This window comes from Anguilla rostrata, chromosome 1 (genome assembly GCF_018555375.3).
Source record: "Anguilla rostrata isolate EN2019 chromosome 1, ASM1855537v3, whole genome shotgun sequence".
Taxonomy (NCBI): Eukaryota; Metazoa; Chordata; class Actinopteri; order Anguilliformes; family Anguillidae; genus Anguilla; species Anguilla rostrata.
Window position 1 is genome coordinate 40751532 of NC_057933.1, and position 20499 is coordinate 40772030.

General features: G+C 39.1%; 1 protein-coding gene across 2 annotated transcripts in view; it reads right to left on the reverse strand.

Annotated features, from left to right (window-relative positions):
* The window catches only part of disp2 (dispatched RND transporter family member 2), a 30768-nt gene extending 11278 nt beyond the window's left edge, over window positions 1-19490 (reverse strand). The window contains exons 1-7 of one of the 2 annotated variants that reach the window (XM_064337099.1): window positions 19203-19490; window positions 10188-10295; window positions 7497-7865; window positions 7367-7396; window positions 6846-6969; window positions 4829-4956; window positions 367-482 (exon numbers count right to left, since the gene is read on the reverse strand). In XM_064337099.1, coding sequence (XP_064193169.1) covers window positions 367-482; window positions 4829-4956; window positions 6846-6969; window positions 7367-7396; window positions 7497-7865; window positions 10188-10295; window positions 19203-19294 — 967 coding nt within the window. In that variant the 5' untranslated portion in view covers window positions 19295-19490. The remainder of the gene's footprint in view (window positions 1-366; window positions 483-4828; window positions 4957-6845; window positions 6970-7366; window positions 7397-7496; window positions 7866-10187; window positions 10296-19202) is intronic. The other variant, XM_064337109.1, reaches the window with a different exon arrangement.
* Window positions 19491-20499: the final 1009 nt, after the last annotated feature.

Consider the following 20499-nt stretch of genomic DNA (forward strand, 5'->3'; position numbering starts at 1 on the left):
AAAATTTGGAAAAATGTTCTGGGAACATTTAAAAAAACTTATAAAAATTTTTTTTTTTTATAAAAACCTAAGAATGTTGCGTCAAAACGTTCCAAGAATATTTTCAAAGAATGTTCTTATGTTATGAATTTTGAAAAAAAAAAAAAAGATTTTAAAGTTCAGGAAACATTTTAAAAGACTTGCAAAAAATGCCATTTCAAACTATTGTTCCTCTAACCTAACAAGAATGTTAAAAGATATACCATAAAAGGCCCCCAAACCCAGTATAAAAAAATAAGATGAAAATTAAATGAGGAGGCCCTTAAACTAGGGAACTGATTTGCTGATTGACCAACAGAACCCACTGGCCGTCTTTGGATGAATCACCTGGAGAATCACAAAAGAAGGTGTCCTGAACCAGGTCCCAGTTCACCATTCTCCTGGGTCGGATCCTGGTAGTCTGCTGGCTCCCACTGATGTCTCCTCCATTGCGATCCACATAGCTGCACATAGGGAAACAACTTACATAGGTTACACTCACCCAGATAGTATGACTGATGGATATTACCACAAGATTGTCACCTGTCAATCTCATTCAGTTAAAGGATAACTTCAGTTTTTTTTTGTTTTTTTTTTTACTTGGATGCATTTTCCCAAACTATTTCCACCATGCTGGTAAGTAATGATAATAGTATTGACATGTCTTTTATTGTGGATCTTGGGTCACCAAGAGAACTGCCCCACTCTGCTTTGCAAGGAAGTCTATTGGGGTCATGCAAAATCCTTGAAACGCCCATAAAACAACTTCCCACAAAATAATATTGCATAGGCTGAACGGGGTCATTCATTTGCGTAATTTCCATTAGACCATTACTAAGCATTTGGTGTTTCAGTTGACAGACTAATTTTTAGCAGAAGATTACATTGTTCTTGGTGAGAACTACGGCAAGTATAAAAGCATGCAATGTGCCAACAAGCACATTGTAAGTTATTGTTGGGAATAACTCTACCAACACACCCCCTGTGTGAATAAATACAGCCTGCCGCAGCACAAGTAAGGAAGTGTTTCTACTGTGCAAAAAAGTATTGAAAATGAACATTACTATTAAAGTTTGATAAAATGAATGCTCCCAGTCACCTAAATACATTTGTATGTATTAATCAAGCTTTTAATTGTTTTGGCTCTGTACTCCAGGAACTGAAGCAGTGAATATGATGTTAAAGTGCAGTCTGCCCGTTGTAATTTCAGGCTATTCATACTGGGTGAACGGTGTAGGAATCACAGCCCTTCTTCGCATCATTCCCCCAAATTAGCGGACCAAAAGAAGTTGGACAAATTAACAATCTTAAATAAAGTTATGATACATAGTACTTGATTGCAAATCCTTTAATACTGCCAGAAGTCTGCAACCCACAGACATCACCAGACACTGGGTATCTTCTGTGGTGATGCTCTGCCAGGCCTGTACTGCAGGTCATTGTCCCGTGTGCCCTGTGTCCTGTGTGTGTCATTGTCCTGCTGCAAGGCTAAGCACTGTCCAATAAGTTGTGAGGTACTTGGTTAGATATGATAAGATGTTTATGTACACTTCAAAATCCATCCTGCTGCTGCTGTCAGTAGTCACATCATCTATATATAAGGGCTGTCAAATACTTAAGGTTAGTCAGTTGATTAGAAAAACTAATCACAGCGTTCAACCCTAATCACATTCATCAACGCTGTGATGAATTGAACTTAATCTCAATTTTGCTCAAATGAAGCTTGATTTACAGACTTATTTTAAGGGTAAAGATACACATAAATAAGTATAATGTAAACCAAATAATATTGTATAGCTAATATCAAGTAGCTAATATCAAGATCAATACTGAATGTAAGGCCTATAGCCTAATTGAGACTGACCAATGTCGTGCCTTTTTTTCCACTGAGTGTTTTGGTTAGACAAAAAAGTCTCTTCATAGGGGTAGACAAATTGGTAGTCCAGATGCCCATAACCATTCTAAGCAAGAGTGAACATTGTTGTAGTCTGTATTTCCCGGTCACTTGTCTCCCCAGTACTGTCTCTGTGTCTGTGTTCCCTGAGCTGCTTCACTCCCCTGTACTTGTGTGATTTCACTATTCGGGTGGTTCCGGGTTTTCGTGGTTTCCCCCCTTCTTTCCAGTCTCGCTTTACTTTCTTCCTGCTGATTTCTAGTTTTACTAATTTCTACTAATCCCTACTAACTTATAGATTGTAAAGTACTAACCTCACTAATATACTAACATGTGAATATTACTAATGGACTAACACACACTAGTTTTGGGTTTTTGATAGTTTAGATCACTATACTAATACATTAACCAGTCTCCCCTTTTCCATGCTGCGCTGTAGCTCCGCCCCTTTTCTTTCTAGCCTGCTCTAACGCTGAGTTCTGCAATTGCCTGCACCTGTCTCTTGCTCTAACTGCACCTCTCTCTCTCTGCACGTGTTTTACCTGCTAAACCCAGGCCGTCTGTTATCATTGTTGTCTATGTGATTCCAGTCCGCGTTTTGTCAGTCCCCTGTCATTTAATTAGTTATCCTAATGTTCTTCACCTGGATGTTGTTTGTTACTCCGCCCTCACTCACGTAACCCCTCCTTGATTGTTACCTTTCCCAGTGTATAAATGTCAGTCTTTTCCACCAAGTCCCTGTCAGAACGTTGATCATATTCATTGTGCCGATTATTTGTAAGCCTTTGTTTATTGAGATTCTTGCGACACCCCTTTGCCCGACTTCGAGTTTGCCTGCCCCTTTTGGTTTTGTTTGATCTGGTTCGACCTTCGCTTTTCTTTGACTTCTCTTTTGCCTGCCCCTTTGTACCTTCGCTATTTCTGATCTCCTGGTTTTTGACTTTTTGCCTGTCTTTTTACTTTTCTTTTGGAAACTCGATTCTGTACCGCACTCTCTCTGATCACCTGGCTTCGAACTTCGCACTGAGTAAAGACAACGTTTTTTGGATTTCCCTGGTCTGCGTGTGGGTCCTTACACAGAACATCACAGAACATACTGAAATGACTATATGCCAAGGACAACAACAACGCCATTACTGGAAAAAAAACCTGAAATCTGTCTCAGAAAGAGTTTAAAAAATATTTAAGTGACCTTTTATGGTCAGATGACAGAAAGTTGATACTTTTGTCAAAAAGAAAAGTTAATGCAAACCCAATGCTGGCAGGCCAGCTTGTGGAGTGACCGGGAGATTTATCTATGTTAGCCAAATATATAGCCACTAATGTTATAGCTAATCAGCCACTTACTTGTAACCCCAAAACAACATTGGAACTGTCATATAAGCATACATTCTGTGCTCTGTCAACGTCATTTTTAGGTGCTACACCAGGATTGTATCATCTTCATACTATGAAGGTAGCTGAAAGCTACGCCACAGTAATGGGTCAGTCAAGTTTACAGCAGGAACAAACTACCTGAACAAATGTCCTGTATTTGTAGCCCATTCGTATGTATTCGCTTTATACTCCATACTATGGAATTCCAGTGTTTTGCTGCATGTGCTCCACCAGCCTAAAGTTGGAGAAGAGTCCTTACCTTACCCCCCTTCTCCTGTTTCAGAGACAGCTGAAGAGGGGGATGTATTTTGATTATAGGCAAGGGGATGGTCTGTGGTACCATCAACAGGGCATCCATCTCATGGTTTTTGGCTATTTTTGAATTTGGCTAAGCTATGAAGTGAAGGTAGAATGCTGAAAAAACGGATCATTCAGATGATGACAAGCCCCTTAATCATCTTTGTTTTATATATTTATTTTTAATAGAAATAGGGTGACAAAATCCCTAATTTTGCTAGGACAGCCCCCAGATTTATGGCAAATATGCTGGTGTTCCATCAAAAACAACAGTCTCAGTTTGTGGCTTTTGTTCAACACTTGTCTTTTCACCCTAAATATGAGCAAATTAAATTTGGTGTACCAAATAAATATTTTCTTTTTTTATATATTTCAGTAGCATGACAGTGAAGAATTAATATTGGTCTATATATTGTATGTTTTTCAACTGTATGCCTGTAATATCTTAAATCTGCCTGCAAATGTATGCATAGGAAAGAAAAACAGACCAGGTGCACAAAACACAAAACATGTTTTAGTTCTTAATAGATGCACTGCTTTTGCTGCCAATGTAGTACATCTGATTAATCATAGTGAGAGTGTTTCAACTCAGACTGAGGGCTGTTCAGAAACTATTTAATTTGCTTGTAGGTAATAGGCTTACTGAATTTTTATAAGCTAGTTATCAATAACTAGCTAAGGTAACTTTTTTTTAAATCTCAGTGTAGAGCAAAGTAGAAAGCTAAACCCTGAATTTAGTTTAGTATATGGAACAATGGCTTTGGTGAGTATATACATTGGACACCGTTTTACCCAGAATTACAGGACATTCTACACAGAACCCATGCCCACATCTACTGTTGAGTCAAATTATGTTTATGCTTAAGACATGAATATTCCACTTTAGAATCAGCTTTCAGCACACCTATGGCCATATTCATCAGCCAGGCCCAGATGCCTGGAGTCGTCTGTGGTCACAGTAAAGTAGATGCTTCACAAGCTAAAATGTCACAGATGAATACACCACATTCTGAACCTCTGCTCATCAACAGCTGGAGCGGAAACTGAAAGAGCTGAGCATTAAAAGGCTTCTCTCAGGTGGTTTTGTTTTAAGGTTTAGACTTAACAGCATTGGTAATTGGTCATGTTTCAGTGCATGATTACATAATCTGGCATGAGTGTGTGTATGCAATTAGGCAGCCTGTGTGTTATACATGTGACAGGGATGTTCTCCGCCTATAATGACCAGAGGCTGCTCCTTACCCATCTACAGCCCTGTCTGTAAGTTGTGGTGGTGATGGAGACAGTGCTTTTCCAGGACCCATGTTCAGCTGTAATTTGGCCCAGGCAGACAATCGGTTCCCGATGCTGGTCCCACGAGGCTCGAATCCCTACAACAGTGAATAGCAAATTCACACATCTTCTCCCTCTGCCCTCCCACACAGTTCCATCTCAGCTACACAATACGTTGTCTTAATTAGCAAAATAGTGTTCTGTGAGGAATAAAGGCTGTTTTTAGATTGTTCATGCCTTGAGTGAATTTTATTGTGTTCAACCAAATTTAGGTGAATTGTCCCCAGGGAGATCATCTCAGGTGATTGGCATTAGTGCTCATTTAGGGAAAATGATTTGCTGAGGGATTTAAAAGGGGGTTTAAATCTGTGAAGCTACACACAGCTGGCTTTGATCCTCCCTCTCAAGATTCAATCATACACACTTAAAATGCTGGTTGAAGGGCATAAGCGGCTCAGTCAAACCAGACTTAAGTTGTTTTGGATTCAATCAAGCAAACCATACAGCACTTCAAGACAGGAAACAGGACAAGGTATGGCCTGAAAATTGCCTGGACTGGAGGTGGGAGATTTTTTAAAGAGCAAGTAAAATGTACACATATTTTTATATTTAATATTGGTAGGGAAATAAATATTGGTAAGTCGAAATAAGTTGTTCACAGTAAAAGCTATTAATTATATGGTAAAAGAATGAATTATTCAAAAGTTGTTGGGTTATGGTGAAATAGATGAATGGCTTGGCAGGTATTTGGTGTCACTCCGATGTGTTAAATGATGATAAAGGAGTTCAAATTTCTAGCAGATGTCAGTCATATGGTACCCATACTGTAGTTTGTCCCTGGATAAAATGGTTAGCAGTTACAGTACATCTTGGTAAAAATGTACACTGGAACTCAAGTTGCTTCCTTCTAGCTAAAGTGTTCATTCTGGCTTCTGGCACTAGAGTAATTATTTCGTTCCTTGTAGCACCACATTAAAATAAAGTTTATTTTTTCACAACACAAATACAAGTTGCTCATCTCATTTTTATATAGTGTTAAAGCAATAAATCCGTAAAGCAATGATCTTGGACTACGGTGAGAAGATATTTAACACTCAAAACCTGGACAGAAAACAAGTCAACAAGTTTCTTTTGACATTGTTGTGAAGCTGAATAGGCTGTTTTAGATTCTGCTTTTGCAACAGCCAATATAAGGGCACCAGCTGACATGGACAGCTATCACCAGTTTTTTTTCTGTTGCCTTTGTAGGAACAAAACAGAAACTTCAGCATATAAATTTGTCTAAGCCTACATGAAGATAAAACACTTTAGAAATAGCTTAAAAACAATGGCAGCTACTGCAGTTGGAAAAATGCAAGTAACTAAACAATCTATATGGTGTTTTGGTGTCTGTTCATACATGTATAAGTCATACATCTTCAAATGAACAACCTCACTTGCATGGCTCCAGGTACAGGTCTGTCAATAACAAAATACCTTGCTGGAAGTAAATGAAACCATTTGCATTTAACTGCAAAACCCCCCGCTTCCCTACATTGTATAGAGATAGTGCAAGAAAAGTAGTCTTTATTGAGATAAAGATTAATCCGGAGGGTTTTACTGAATTTCATGTACCCATAAACAACATCATTGACAGACCTTAAAGACTAACACAATTATATCAATGCAAAGCGTGTGTGACAATGTCTCATTATATACAGAATTACAGTTAATCATCCTTTTGCAGGGATCGGTCTCTAAAATGGGGCAATCTGTGATTGTCGATTAGGCTGGAGTAATTGCTTTCTAAACAATGCACTTACATTAATGAACCACAAGTGGGCTGTTGCAGATGGGTACACATCTGCAGGATTTATCTGACCCATAATGGATTTTTAAGAGGAAAATACATTTTGGGAATGTATTGTGTGAGAGAAGGAACAAATGACTGAGGGTTTTGCACAGAGGGTGAAGAAGCTATGGAGGAAAAGGAAGGAAGGAGACTCACCAGCAGGGGGTCTGAGAAATCTGGCAGGGGACCAATGAGAATCCCAGCTAAGGAGCAGCCAAAGAGGACCAGGGCACACGTAACCAGCACAGCCATTGGGAATTCCACTATCAGCTGTGAGTAACTGACGCACAATTATGAAAGGTGTATATAAACATATTTGCATAATGAACACAATGGTATGACACAGGCCACAAATGATATGTATGCAATAACTAAATGATGAAAATAGTTTTATGAAAAAAGTTATCCTCAATGAAATGTAATATTAGTCCACCATTGATGGTTAATTAGGTTCCCCTGCTTTCTGATTTATATTTAATTACCAACAACAAATTCTGACCAACACAGTTTTAATTTTTCTTGTTAATGAACAACAACAAATGGACTGAATAGCCCCTGTAATTTCATATATGCAGAATTCAAAATATCTCAGTAAAAATATTCTAAACTAATGATCAAGACCTGCAGCACTCGATTTCTAGGAATTTTTCCAACATTACTGCCTTGGAATCACTGACCTTCGAGGAATCCTGTGGAGTCCCTCATGCCTAAAATATGAAAATAAGTCACATAATTAGACTGACATTGTGATGACATTCTGGTGACAAGTAGAGATATGAATCATGAAATAGTTGGGTGAATATGTACCTCACTGTTACAATATGATGTTGGACTGGTTGGTGAACTCCATCGTCATATGATCCCTGTAGCCAGTGGCACTGTACAGAGTCATGGCATGACGGCATGTGGGAGGGGCCACGGCTCTGGGTGGTTTTGGCTGAGCTGGATGAGCAGTCTGGGTGGGGGCTGGCCGTGGCAGGAAAGGTGCCGGGACAGGGGCTGTCCGTAGTTGGCTGATGGTTCCTGCAGCAGTGACATCGCTTCAGGTGCGGGGAGAGATGAGGGCAGTCCATGGGCACCTGGTGGTAGAGCTGGGAAGGGGAGGAAGTCCTATGGAGGTCTTCCAAATCCGGGCTGTCAGGGGGACACAGCGACACCTCCGGTATCTCATGGAAACTGAATGTAAAAGAGTTGTAGAGGAAATATTTTACATTTTTTGTATGTTGCTTTCACAAAAGTCAAATCTCCTTGGTTTATACTGAAGATTAAGATGAAACCTAGCCTCATCTTGTAGGCTTCTAGCTATTCATCGTCAGCCTGTTCGACAAATGTATGCTAAACTGGATAGAACCAGAGTAATTCAGGGAGGGTAATTGCTCATCCAATAAACAGAATCATCCAAGAAACAGATGACATTATCTTTTGTATTTTCCAAATAAAAGAAATTACATTTTTCTTTTCTTTTTTTTCAACCTGGGTCTTATTTCCATAGTATTTTCCATAATTACTATTGGTTCTGATAGTATATTATGCACCTGCAGCAATTAAGAGGTTTTTGTTTTTTTAGCAGTTTTTTTCAACATGTCACCAACTTCACAATGGTGTCTATGGGGCATGTCAAAATATCAGTTCAATTTATCTCAAACATTACCTCAGCACTGCACCAGAGCCCCATTCTCTCCCATACTGTGCTCAGGTACAGCACTGCACCAGAGCCCCATCCTCTCCCATACTGTGCTCAGGTACAGCACTGCACCAGAGTCCCATTCTCTCCCATACTGTGCTCAGGTACAGCACTGCACCAGAGCCCCATTCTCTCCCATACTGTGCTCAGGTACAGCACTGCACCAGAGCCCCATCCTCTCCTATACTGTGCTCAGGTACAGCACTGCACCAGAGTCCACATCCTCTCCCATACTGTGCTCAGGTACAGCACTGCACCAGAGCCCCATTCTCTCCCATACTGTGCTCAGGTACAGCGCTGCACCAGAGTCCACATCCTCTCCCATACTGTGCTCAGGTACAGCACTGCACCAGAGTCCACATCCTCTCCCATACTGTGCTCAGGTACAGCACTGCACCAGAGTCCCATTCTCTCCCATACTGTGCTCAGGTACAGCACTGCACCAGAGTCCCATTCTCTCCCATACTGTGCTCAGGTACAGCACTGCACCAGAGTCCCATTCTCTCCCATACTGTGCTCAGATACAGCACTGCACCAGAGTCCCATCCTCTCCCATACTGTGCTCAGGTACAGCACTGCACCAGAGCCCCATTCTCTCCCATACTGTGCTCAGGTACAGCACTGCACCAGAGCCCCATCCTCTCCCATACTGTGCTCAGGTACACTAGTGCAGCAGAGCCCCATTCTCTCCCATACTGTGCTCAGGTACACTAGTGCAGCAGAGCCCCATTCTCTCCCATACTGTGCTCAGGTACACTAGTGCAGCAGAGCCCCATTCTCTCCCATACTGTGCTCAGGTACAGTAGTGCACCAGAGCTGCCTCACACTTTGGGACAAGTAGCTGGGCCCGCTGCAGGAGTAATGGATGACCCAACTGCTGACTCAAACAGACCAGGCTATCTGGAGACATGGAGGTTCCTTACAGCCTCACTTTCCTCAAAACTTTCTCCCTGTTCCTGTCCCTGCAGAGTTTCCTGACCTTTTTGTGTTGCTTTCCTGCATCATATCCTTTGAAACGTTATTCTTTGAATTTTTTATATTCCATTGAAAATGTTCATTGAATTCTTTACATGATATAATTACATTATTTACATATTAGTGTTATTATCATTTGTGTGAGAAATTAAATTTATATTTGTATATATTTATTGTATTAAATGAACATTGTTCAGTCTATATACAGACAAGTGACAAATTAAAGGAAAAACCTAAATAAATGAGTGGATGAACATAATGAATATAATGAATGCAGATGCTTCCATACAGGTGTACTGCATGATACAATTAAGCAATTAACATCCTATTATGCTCTGTGGCATATATTGAAGTGTTGAGCAGGCCCAGTTGACCTCCATTTTGGATCAAGATGGCAAGAGGAAAAATCCAAGTGACTTTGAAAAAGGTTTCATTATTGGGGCACGGATGGCAGGAGCTTCAATTACAAAGACTGCTCAACTGGCTAGTGTTTCAATTGGAACAGTGACTAAAGTGATATCTGCATTTACGTCTGTGGGAAAAACATCAGTAAATAGGGTCGGACATTGTCTTTGAAAGTGCAGGTTTGATGACCGTGATGCTCATGCATTAGTACAATATGTTAGGAAAAACAGAAGAAAAACTCATGTGTCGGCAAGAACAGTCCAAGTACATAGAAAGGGATATTATAGTAGGGGTGTGGTCCATAAATCCCTCATTACAATGACAAATGCACTTTTGTAAAAAAACAAAGAAAAAGGGATATGGTCAGATGAGTCATCCTTCACCATATTGTGCACAAGTGAATGTGTGGTATACACTAAAAAAATGATACAGACCTGAATGCTTGATCCCTAGAGTGAGGGGGTCCGGTGGCTGTGTTATGCTGTGGGGGGAATTTTCCCAGCATGGTTTGGGTCCACTTGTCCCCTTGGAGGGAAGGATCACTACAAATCAATACAAAGATATGGTATGATGAAACATTTCTATCCTGATGGGAGTGGTTTCTTCCAGGATGTTAATGCCCCTATCCAAATGATGTGAATCATAGGCTAGAGATTTTGATTTTGGACCTACGTGTTAGACAGTGCTCTCCACCACCATCATCAATACACCAAATGAGGAAATATCTTTTGGAAGAATGGTGTTCCATCCCTCCAGTAAAGTTCCAGAGACTTGTAGGCTTGTGGTAGCCCAACACCTTACTAAGACACTTGTTGGTTTGTCCTTTAATTTGTTGCCCATTTGCAAAATCATGACAGTTTCTATTGTTATGAAAAGGCTTAGGCACACACACACTGAATGTGTTTTAACTGATTCATCTTGTGCATTAGCACACCCATATTTGTATGTTTCATATATGTTTTCAAATTGAAAAAAGGAAGATGATTTTGCCCATAATTTTAATGATTTGTCTGACACATTGGGCTTTAAAAGCAAATCTGAGTAAAAACTCTGAATGCCTCATGAATAGTGCAATCCATTGTAAGTTTTTAATGGACAATGAAGCAACTTTCTACTTTCTCTGTTGTAAGATAACACATTGCCAATGTTTTCTTATGTTTTCTTATGAGTTTCTTACATATCTAACATTCCAATTTGTATAGGCCCTGACTGAAAAGCTCTATCAAAACTGCTCTGTGGGTAACAGAATTAAACTTTCCAGGAGACAGATTTTTTCCCTGGGGCTCTGTTTAATTATCTGTTTAATTAATCTGTTGTACATTTGCCATTTGTACATGATAACATTTCCTGCTCAATAAATTGCTGTCAATCAGTAAAATCAGAAGACTGTCCCCAGGCAATGAAAGCGCTCTTCAGGAAGCTGTTCCCAGTACCTGTCAGTGTTCCAAGGCGGCTTTGGCCGAGTGTTGGCACAGCTTGCAACAGACGAACACTGCATTCTGTAATTTGGCATCGCTACAACCTCTGTACAAATTCACAGCAAGCTACTGACTGCACCCAGCCACACAGCACAACCGCCCTGAAACTGCATACCACTGATCCATCGGAATGTAGGGGCCTGCTGGGTGGCTCATCCCGTTAAGGCACTATTCCACTGCATAAACAGGTGGCAAGTTTGGTTTTAATTCTGGACTCTTCCAGTGTTGATTGTGCCTGGCATCCCCACAGGTACCATCAGCCAGGGAGGGAGCGATTCATTTGACTGGGTTTAACATGCTCACTGGTTAATCAGACACCCAGTCTGCTAGCTTAAAGCAAATTTTAAATATTGCAGTTTTCACGTAATAATAGACTAGTCAACTATTAACAACTTTGTGGCACAGTTAACATTAGCAGAAAATTGAAAACTGCTACATTTCAACACTGCTTCTCTGATCTGTGTCTGGTTTACAGGATGGTGTGGGCATCCCATTGATATGCAAGTGAGTTAAAGATGGCACAAACAATCGTGCATGGTTGTGGCTGCTAGGTTGCACTGTACTTGTCTGCAACCAATGAAACAAAATGTTGCATAATGACGTGTTGAGAATCAGACTCCAAACTCATTTCAGTGAATTATGCAGTTCAAGGTAATAATCCCTCATCTTCAAAGGAAATAATTATGTGAAAATACTGCTGTAGTAATACCAGGGGCATGATATATAAGCAATTTTTGTGAAGTTGTTAGAGCATTAAGGCTATAATAATATATTTCCTGTTGGTAAAACAGTTGTAATAGCAATAGGGTTTTGGATTTTTGTACTGTCCCACATAGAGAAGCAAACCTTATGCCAAGAAGCAGCCACCCATCAGAACCCACATGGTAACACAGATTAGGGCTCAGTCTAATAAACCATATGCCCACCTCCCTATACAGGTGGAATATGAAAATAAAACAGTTGCGGGGGGAAAGCAGAAGCAATTGAACAGTTTGTGAGTCTGCACATTCATTACTACAGTAGAACAAATTTGAAAAGGCTGGAAATTTTTGTTTTTTTATATCCAAATCCATCTAGTGGTAAAAAGCAAAAATATAGCAGAACAGTTTGCACAAATTGTTTCCAAGGTTTTGGACAAATTAAATATTTGTTGGTCAACACTGACCATACTAGTCAATACTAATATATTTACTTAGTGTAATCTGATTTAAATATTCTTCACTCTCAGAAAAAAGGTACAAGTGCCTAAAAAGGTACAAACTCTTATCACTGGGATGGTACCCTACAGGTGTTGTATGTAAAATTGTACCCCTAGCCAGGAAAACATAATTAATTTGTACCCTTTTTGCTTATAAAAGGTACTTAGTACCCAAACTGAACAAACATACTTTCAGGGTACAATTGAGAAATGTGTTCCTCCTCTGTACCTTTATATGTGAGAGTGTTTGGCACATTACAGTAAGGTATTGTCCAAATTTTGCCAACATTTTGAAGAGTGAATAAAATGTATAATTATTTTTCTTTGTTCAGTTTGGGATTATTGGGTCACAGCTTTCATACATCAGTATCTCACCATGCAGCACCAGAAATCAATATTCAGTTTAAAGAAAAAAATCAAAGATCATAGTAGGTTCTGGCAGTGAACAAAATAATGGAAACACCAACGTAAAGTCACTAAATGGGATTGTGATCCAACACATGTGGCCAGTATGGCCTGCTTGTATGGCCAATTCTCTGACTGTTTGTGGAATTATTCAAGAGAATAACACCACAATTCGAAAGGAAAGTCAATTAACTCACACTGATGGATGTGGAAAATGCTGTCTCAATTGTCATTCCAGAATTCCCCATCATCATGGGTACAGATCTAGTGACTGAGTAGACCATGGCACACAGCCTACATAATGCAGTGCCGTGCTCTTCAAACCACTGGGTAACTGATTATGCTCTGTTACCTCTGGCGGGTACATTTTTTAACCTGAGAGGCACCTCTCTCTGCAGGAAAGAAATTCTTTAACAGGAGAAACTGATCATTAGGTAGCATTAATTAGTGATAGACATTGACCTTGCCTTCTAAAACTATGAGTGCATCTAAACCATACTATGAGCTCTGCTGTGTCCTGATATACCCCATTTTCTAACCCCCCCCCTCCCCCCCCCCGGCCGCAAGCCCAGACTCAGAGCCCCCAAGTAGGTTTGTATTATTTCTGGAAATTTGCTGCTTTTACAGGGAGTACAGCAAAGGTAGGGGAGGCTTGTGAAGTGCTTGACTGATCAGGAAGATCACGGCAGAAGACAGCAGCCTCCCTTCTTTGCAGACATAACCCATCCTATGGCCCCAAGATCTAAACCAATAAAGCAACCATGTTATGCCTCCTGAAATTGTACATACACATATTACACAGTCAAAAAATTATGCTTAATCCTATTTTTGTAATCCTGTATTTACTATGGCACATACACCCTCAGACTGCTGTGCTCAAAGAAAACAGTAATGGCACAAAAAGCTAATATTAATATTTATAATTGTCAATAAATGCTATAATTTAATTTTATGTACAGTGAGTGAAAACACAACAACTTCAGAAGCTGTTTTGGAGTTTATTGAAGTGTCTTCTGGTTGGCAGTGTGCTGTGCTGTATGGTGAATACTATTTTGTGGGAAGATGGAGATACTCGCAACAGATATTATGATGTACAGATGTTATGATGCCTTCATTGATGCCATGTCCTGGACTTGGTTACAATGGGAGAGAGTGAAGAGTATAGGCACCAACCCAAGTAGCGAATACTTGGAACCACTGGCACTTTCGATCCACCCAGCTGTAATGGTGTCATTAGTGTGTTTCTCACACATGATTTGCACTTCTTAAAGGGGAATTTCACTTTATAACACTTCTGCTTCTCATGACTGATATTGTCCTTCTAATTGCCCTTCTAATGAATGTGTTGCCCTTCATTTTTCGATTATTTCATTTTAAATGTCTAATGTTAGAAACGAGTCCACATAGTAGTACGGTTTCTGTTTTTTTCTTCTTCTTTGATTTCGTTTCGCGGCAACATCGAGAAGAAGCTAAACAAAACATTCTGTTAACTTAGCATTAAAATCAAACAAACTAACGTCTGCTAGCTTTTGTTTGATGCGATATCGGTGTAATAATGAGGTACACTGTACCCGGTTGTTATAATGCCCCCGTTAAACTTGCCTTGAAAGCACATTTTCATAGTTTTCCACGCAATGCAACTTTGTGCCAGATATGGCTGGATGTAATCAGACACCCCAACATAACAGCTGAAGAAGTTCGCAAGCGAGGACTAAGGGTATGCAACGACTACTTTGAAGGCACCGATTACCAAGGTGACTGTCTGAAGCCTGGAGCTGTACCCACCGTTTTCCCATCATTGGTCAAACTGCTCGATATAGGTACTATGCGGGCTGGCTATCGCGTCTGTCTGTGATACATAGGATGTCTACAACCAGTTACCGTTTGTCCTGGGAATAGTCTGTGGTTCCTCGATCTCGGCCTGCTCCTGACTCGCTCTCGCACGATCAGCCTGAAAATTAGCCAGCTCATTCTGTGTATTCCAGCTCGAATCGATAGGGCACAACAATCCCATGATCAAAAACAAAATCTCCTTCGTCCTCAGACATTTTCGGTTTTGCTAGCTAGCAGTCATACAACACTATTTCTACCATAGACATATATATGTATATATGTCTATGATTTCAATGTCAGTCATGAGAAGCAGAAGTGTTATAAAGTGTAATTCCCCTTTAAGTTAGATTTTGAGGGTTGATGGATCAAGGATTTAATTTCACTATGTTGTTGACCATATAGGCCAAGATGCTTGTGGTGGTGGTTGTGCTGGACAAGGATAGTTAGTAGCTGTCATAAATTAGGGCGGGGGTTAGGTAAGAGAGAGCAGGTAAGCACCGTATTGGCTGGGGCGGAGGCTGTCCCTATTTAGAAAGCCAGGCTGTTTCCAGATGGTAGGCCAGTTGGTAACAAAGAGCCACTTCTGTTGCTAACAGGAATAATAAAAAAAAACATATTTTGATGTTCATTGGACTGAAAGTTTTGCATTGCTTCGTTGAATGTTTATACATCCTTTGAAATCAAATAATCACTTTCATAAGGGAAAAAAAGATACACTGTGCTTGGTAATGGACTGAAGATGTGGCTGGCCATATCTGATTACTCATCAGGGCAAACAAGAACATCTTCATTAAAAAACTTTCAAGCACCACTTCTTGTTTTGCTTTTTACACTCACCTAATAGGGAAGCAAATACAGCTACCTATTTGCACCAGTGGGACTGTCACTGTTAGATATACAGTCATTATAATACATTTGTGTTGTAGTCTGTATTCCCGGTCACTTGTCTCCCCAGTACTGTCTCTGTGTCTGTGTTCCCTGAGCTGCTTCACTCCCCTGTACTTGTGTGATTTCACTATTCGGGTGGTTCCGGGTTTTCGTGGTTTCCCCCCTTCTTTCCAGTCTCGCTTTACTTACTTCCTGCTTATTTCTAGTTTTACTAATTTCTACTAATCCCTACTAACTTATAGATTGTAAAGTACTAACCTCACTAATATACTAACATGTGAATATTACTAATGGACTAACACACACTAGTTTTGGGTTTTTGATAGTTTAGATCACTATACTAATACATTAACCAGTCTCCCCTTTTCCATGCTGCGCTGTAGCTCTGCCCCTTTTCTTTCTAGCCTGCTCTAACGCTGAGTTCTGCAATTGCCTGCACCTGTCTCTTGCTCTGACTGCACCTCTCTCTCTCTGCACGTGTTTTACCTGCTTCACCCAGGCCGTCTATTATCATTGTTGTCTATGTGGTTCCAGTCCGCGTTTTGTCAGTCCCCTGTCATTGAATTAGTTTTCCTAATGTTCTTCACCTGGATGTTGTTTGTTACTCCTCCTTGATTGTTATCTTCCCCAGTGTATAAATGTCAGTCTTTTCCACCTGTTCAGTGTCAGAACGTTGATTGAATTCATTGTGCCGATTGTGAGTAAGCCTTTGTCTATCGAGATTCCTGCGACACCCCTTTGTACGACTTCGAGTTTGCCTGCCCCTTTTGGTTTTGTTTGCTTCTGGTTTGACCTTCGCTTTGCCTTGACTTCTCTTTTGCCTGTCCCTTTGTACCTTCGCCACTCTGATCTCCTGGTTTTTGACTTTTCGCCTGTTTTTTCACTTCTTTTGTAAACTCGATTCGGCACCGTACTCTCTCTGATTACCTGGCTTCGAACCTCGGACTGAATGAAAACAATTTTTTTGGATTTCCCTGGTCTGCGTGTGGGTCCTTACACAGAACATCACAATTTGGACATAACAACATAGCCTGGTACTTGCATAGCTAATTCGAGAGAAGTTAAGGTGACAGAAAACAGCAGAAGAAATGAAAGGTTACTTCACATGAATGCATGTGATTTCAGAATGGGTAAAATATATTTGACATTTTTACCTTGAGTTAGCCTTTAATTTTTGAATTAGCTCATTAATAATTTGATGATTATAAACAATAAATATACAAGTATAATTAAATATTTAACTCAAACATGAAAATACATGTGTAATTTTTCTTGACAATCTAATCAATTTCCATATCTGGCTGGCTTAAATTGAGTTAACTAATTAGCTGTTAACTAATATAGGCTTAATACTACATATTTGCTGTCATAATGAACTATTCAGGACACCCACAATGAAATATTAGTCTCGAAATTAATATTCTGTAGCTGTACAATTTTCACTGTAGTACGTTATTTTGGGTATTATCCTTTTTAACAGTCAAGTCATATTTTTCCTACACAAGCATGCACTCATACAGCAATAACACTACGGCGAAAAATCATCCTATTTTGTCCTTGAGCAATGAGTCAATTCACGTAGGAAAAATATCACCCAGCTACCTAATACTGAAAATGACAACAGTTTCGGGTTTGGACTCTCTTCATGCTGATATGGGTTGTAAATTCAGATAAGTCCTAATTGACATCTTGCTTCACACCCCTGTCCTGTATTTGAACAAAGGCTTGGTTTTCAGTCACCTGGCATTTGGGTTCTGAACCCATTTTTGTTGAAAATAACATTAATTGTTCAGATACATATTTTAATGTTTCACATATTTGTTTCTGAAATACCGATTGCGTTCTTTTCTTTTTTTGAAAATGTATTTTTGTATTATATAGTGTGCTGCCAAAAGGTGCCATTGCAAGCTAATAAGGCAACTGTTGAAACTAACTGGTAACAGGAGTTGTAGTGTCTATTAACAAATTGAGGTAGTTGGCTCAGTAAGATTCTAGCTAATCATATTAATCAAGCTCATCAGCTAGCTAGATTATCTATCAATGCGGACAGGACCATAAACCACAGCCTTGCACAAGCATCTCTTTCACTTATTTCTGTTTAGTTTCTTTCCCTTGCTAAAAAATGATTAGAGGAGGTTTATGAATTCATACGTCTTTGTCAACACCATGTGTTCATGAACAACCATCATGCAAATTTGAATAAATAAATAAAAACATATACCTAGCTTGGTATGGGTAACTTAATGCAAATCTTATCTCAGGAAGATGGTACTGGAAATTTTGTATAGATTAAATTGTGACCAGTAAAAACAACCTATACCATTTCTTATAGGCAGTTTTTATACACAGTCCAGAGAACTGAAGTGAACAATGGCCTAATGGTCCCATAACCCCAGATCAGCTGACATATAGCCTAGTTGAAGAGGCCAAACATTGTTTTCAGATTTATTTTTTTACTTTAGAAACAAAGAAACTGATTGATTACATTAATATATTTTTTTATTATTATTTCCAAAGCAAAATATATTTTTATATGATATTAACATATGATAACCTCTTCTTTATTTTTAAATGAAAATATTGACCTTTGATAAAGAGGGGGATTTTCAATGGGGCAGAAAAGTTTCCTGGCACTAGACACAGACTGTCTGCCCTTGCATAGAATTCGCAAAGAGAATGACTTCTTGAGCATCAACAGGACACTCTGAAGAACTAGGAGGCACTATCCAGTGAATAATTTGCATCAATGCATGATGCTAATCCACCCCATGGTACTGATGTGGCACATGATTGAAAATTCTGAGGTCTAAGTAGAACATCTGTGGTGTACAGTGGAAATAAATAGCTGAAAATGTGTTTAGAAACTACTCAGGTTTGTATAGAATATCAAGAAGTCTCTTGCTGACAAATGCAATTTTGGTAAGTGAAATTATAAAATATATTATTTCTTATGCTTGGGCACAAAAACTATAAACATTGCTTAGCCCATATATATATATATATATATATATATATATAGTGTGTGTGTGTGTGTGTGTGTGTGTGTGTGTGTGTGTGTGTGCATGTGTGGATATTCTTGTAGGCATGTATTTTTTATTATTTGGCCCCTGGTATCACTTCTTCCAGCTATATATGCATTTGCCCATTAAACTACTATTAGGCAACTACTACTACAACAAATGCTTTTAGCACGTAGTAGTACTATGCATTATATTATGCAACAAATGTAATGTCACTCGATATCATGTAGTATCAATAAATCACAGCAAGCTATACCGTTTTCAAAAAAACATACTCGCTCATGAGGTAACACGGACATTAGGATTCCCACGAGCCAGGTCTCAGCGATAGACTAGGTGTAGCCTAGTCGTGGTATAAAGCCGGTCGAAAATCTTTTTCACAAAAATGCATTGAATAGCGAACATTACAGTCACCCATTGTGCAAATGTACGTATTTCTTTGGAGCGTAAAGCGATGGAAGCATGTTTACACAATAAAACAGAAATTTCATGCCACATTTGTAGAATCTGGTTGGGAATTACACACAAGAAGATTTATAGGCTATAGATTTTATAAACTATATTAGATTTCATCCGAACAATGCACTATCAATTGGAGTAAATAAAAATGAATAGAACAATCCGTACCTTTGAGAGCCTTCCTGTGCAGGTCGCTCAGCTCTTGTTGAATCCATTATTATAACATGAGCGTTTTCCTCGGAATCCGAGGGAGCATCCATATCCGAGGGAGCTCTCTTCGACTGAAAAATAATGTTTTTGTTAAATGTTTACAATTTAAAACTCAATGCCTATGGTGCTGAATTGCCTAAAGAGATAGCGAGCCTACTATGTTGGTTCAATTGTATAACAACGAATAGATGTCTGGCACAAGCGTATTTACTGTTCACGGCTACGATGACTGTCTCTGCTTCTTGTTCTGGAATTGACCGAGAGTTGCAGGTCGCATTTCAACCGAAGATGGCGCTAGCGAATACGCCTGTAATATTGAGGAGCTGTCATTATTAACATTTACAGCACCATCCAGATTATTATTATTATTATTATTATTATTATTATTATTAGTAGTAGTAGTAGTAGTAGTCGTAGTAGTAGTATTAATATTAGTATTGATGTATTATTATTATTATTATTATTATTATTATTATTATCATAAATGAAGCCCATTAGAATAAGCATGAATTGGGAGACAACAGTTTTACATCATTTTAAAGGATTGAGACTTGACACATATTGAAATTATGATAACTTCAGTGTTGGGGCTGAGATATGAATAATAATAAGAACAACAGTTACTATTATTATTATTATTATTATTGCTGTTGTTGTTGTAGTTATTGTCATATTATGAATTGTAGCCTTATGTAAACAGTGCAAAATCTCCTTTGTATTATAATTATTATTATTATAATTATTATTATTATTATTACTATTATTATTCATATCTCTGATGCCAAAGACAAGGCTCTTCACTTAATTAAAGCAACCTTACTTTGCGAAGGTGGGGCTATGAATGTTTGATGCGCCTGCTTTTAGTTCGTCTCCACGGAGACATTAGCCTTCAAAGGGATTCTCTAGTAAATGATTGCCGAAGCGCCAGGTGGTCCGTATCATAGAATGAACACTGACTCACCTGCTGACACGATCACCTCTCTGTGAACAAGAATCTAACCAGATTTATTTTAAGCCATTGCCAGTCTATACTCTCTGATACCTTTCCAATTTTATTTTGAGTTTGATTGTAAATGAATGAACCATGCCATGACAGGCAGCACGCTACAACAACTGTTATTATAAAGAAGAATCTCCTTTGAAGAACAGCTCAGATATCTCAATATTCCCCAGTATCTTGTTTTTCCACAGATATGAAAATTGGCACAGAATGTGTCATATCCATGAATTTGTGCCAAACTAGAACTAAGCAGCT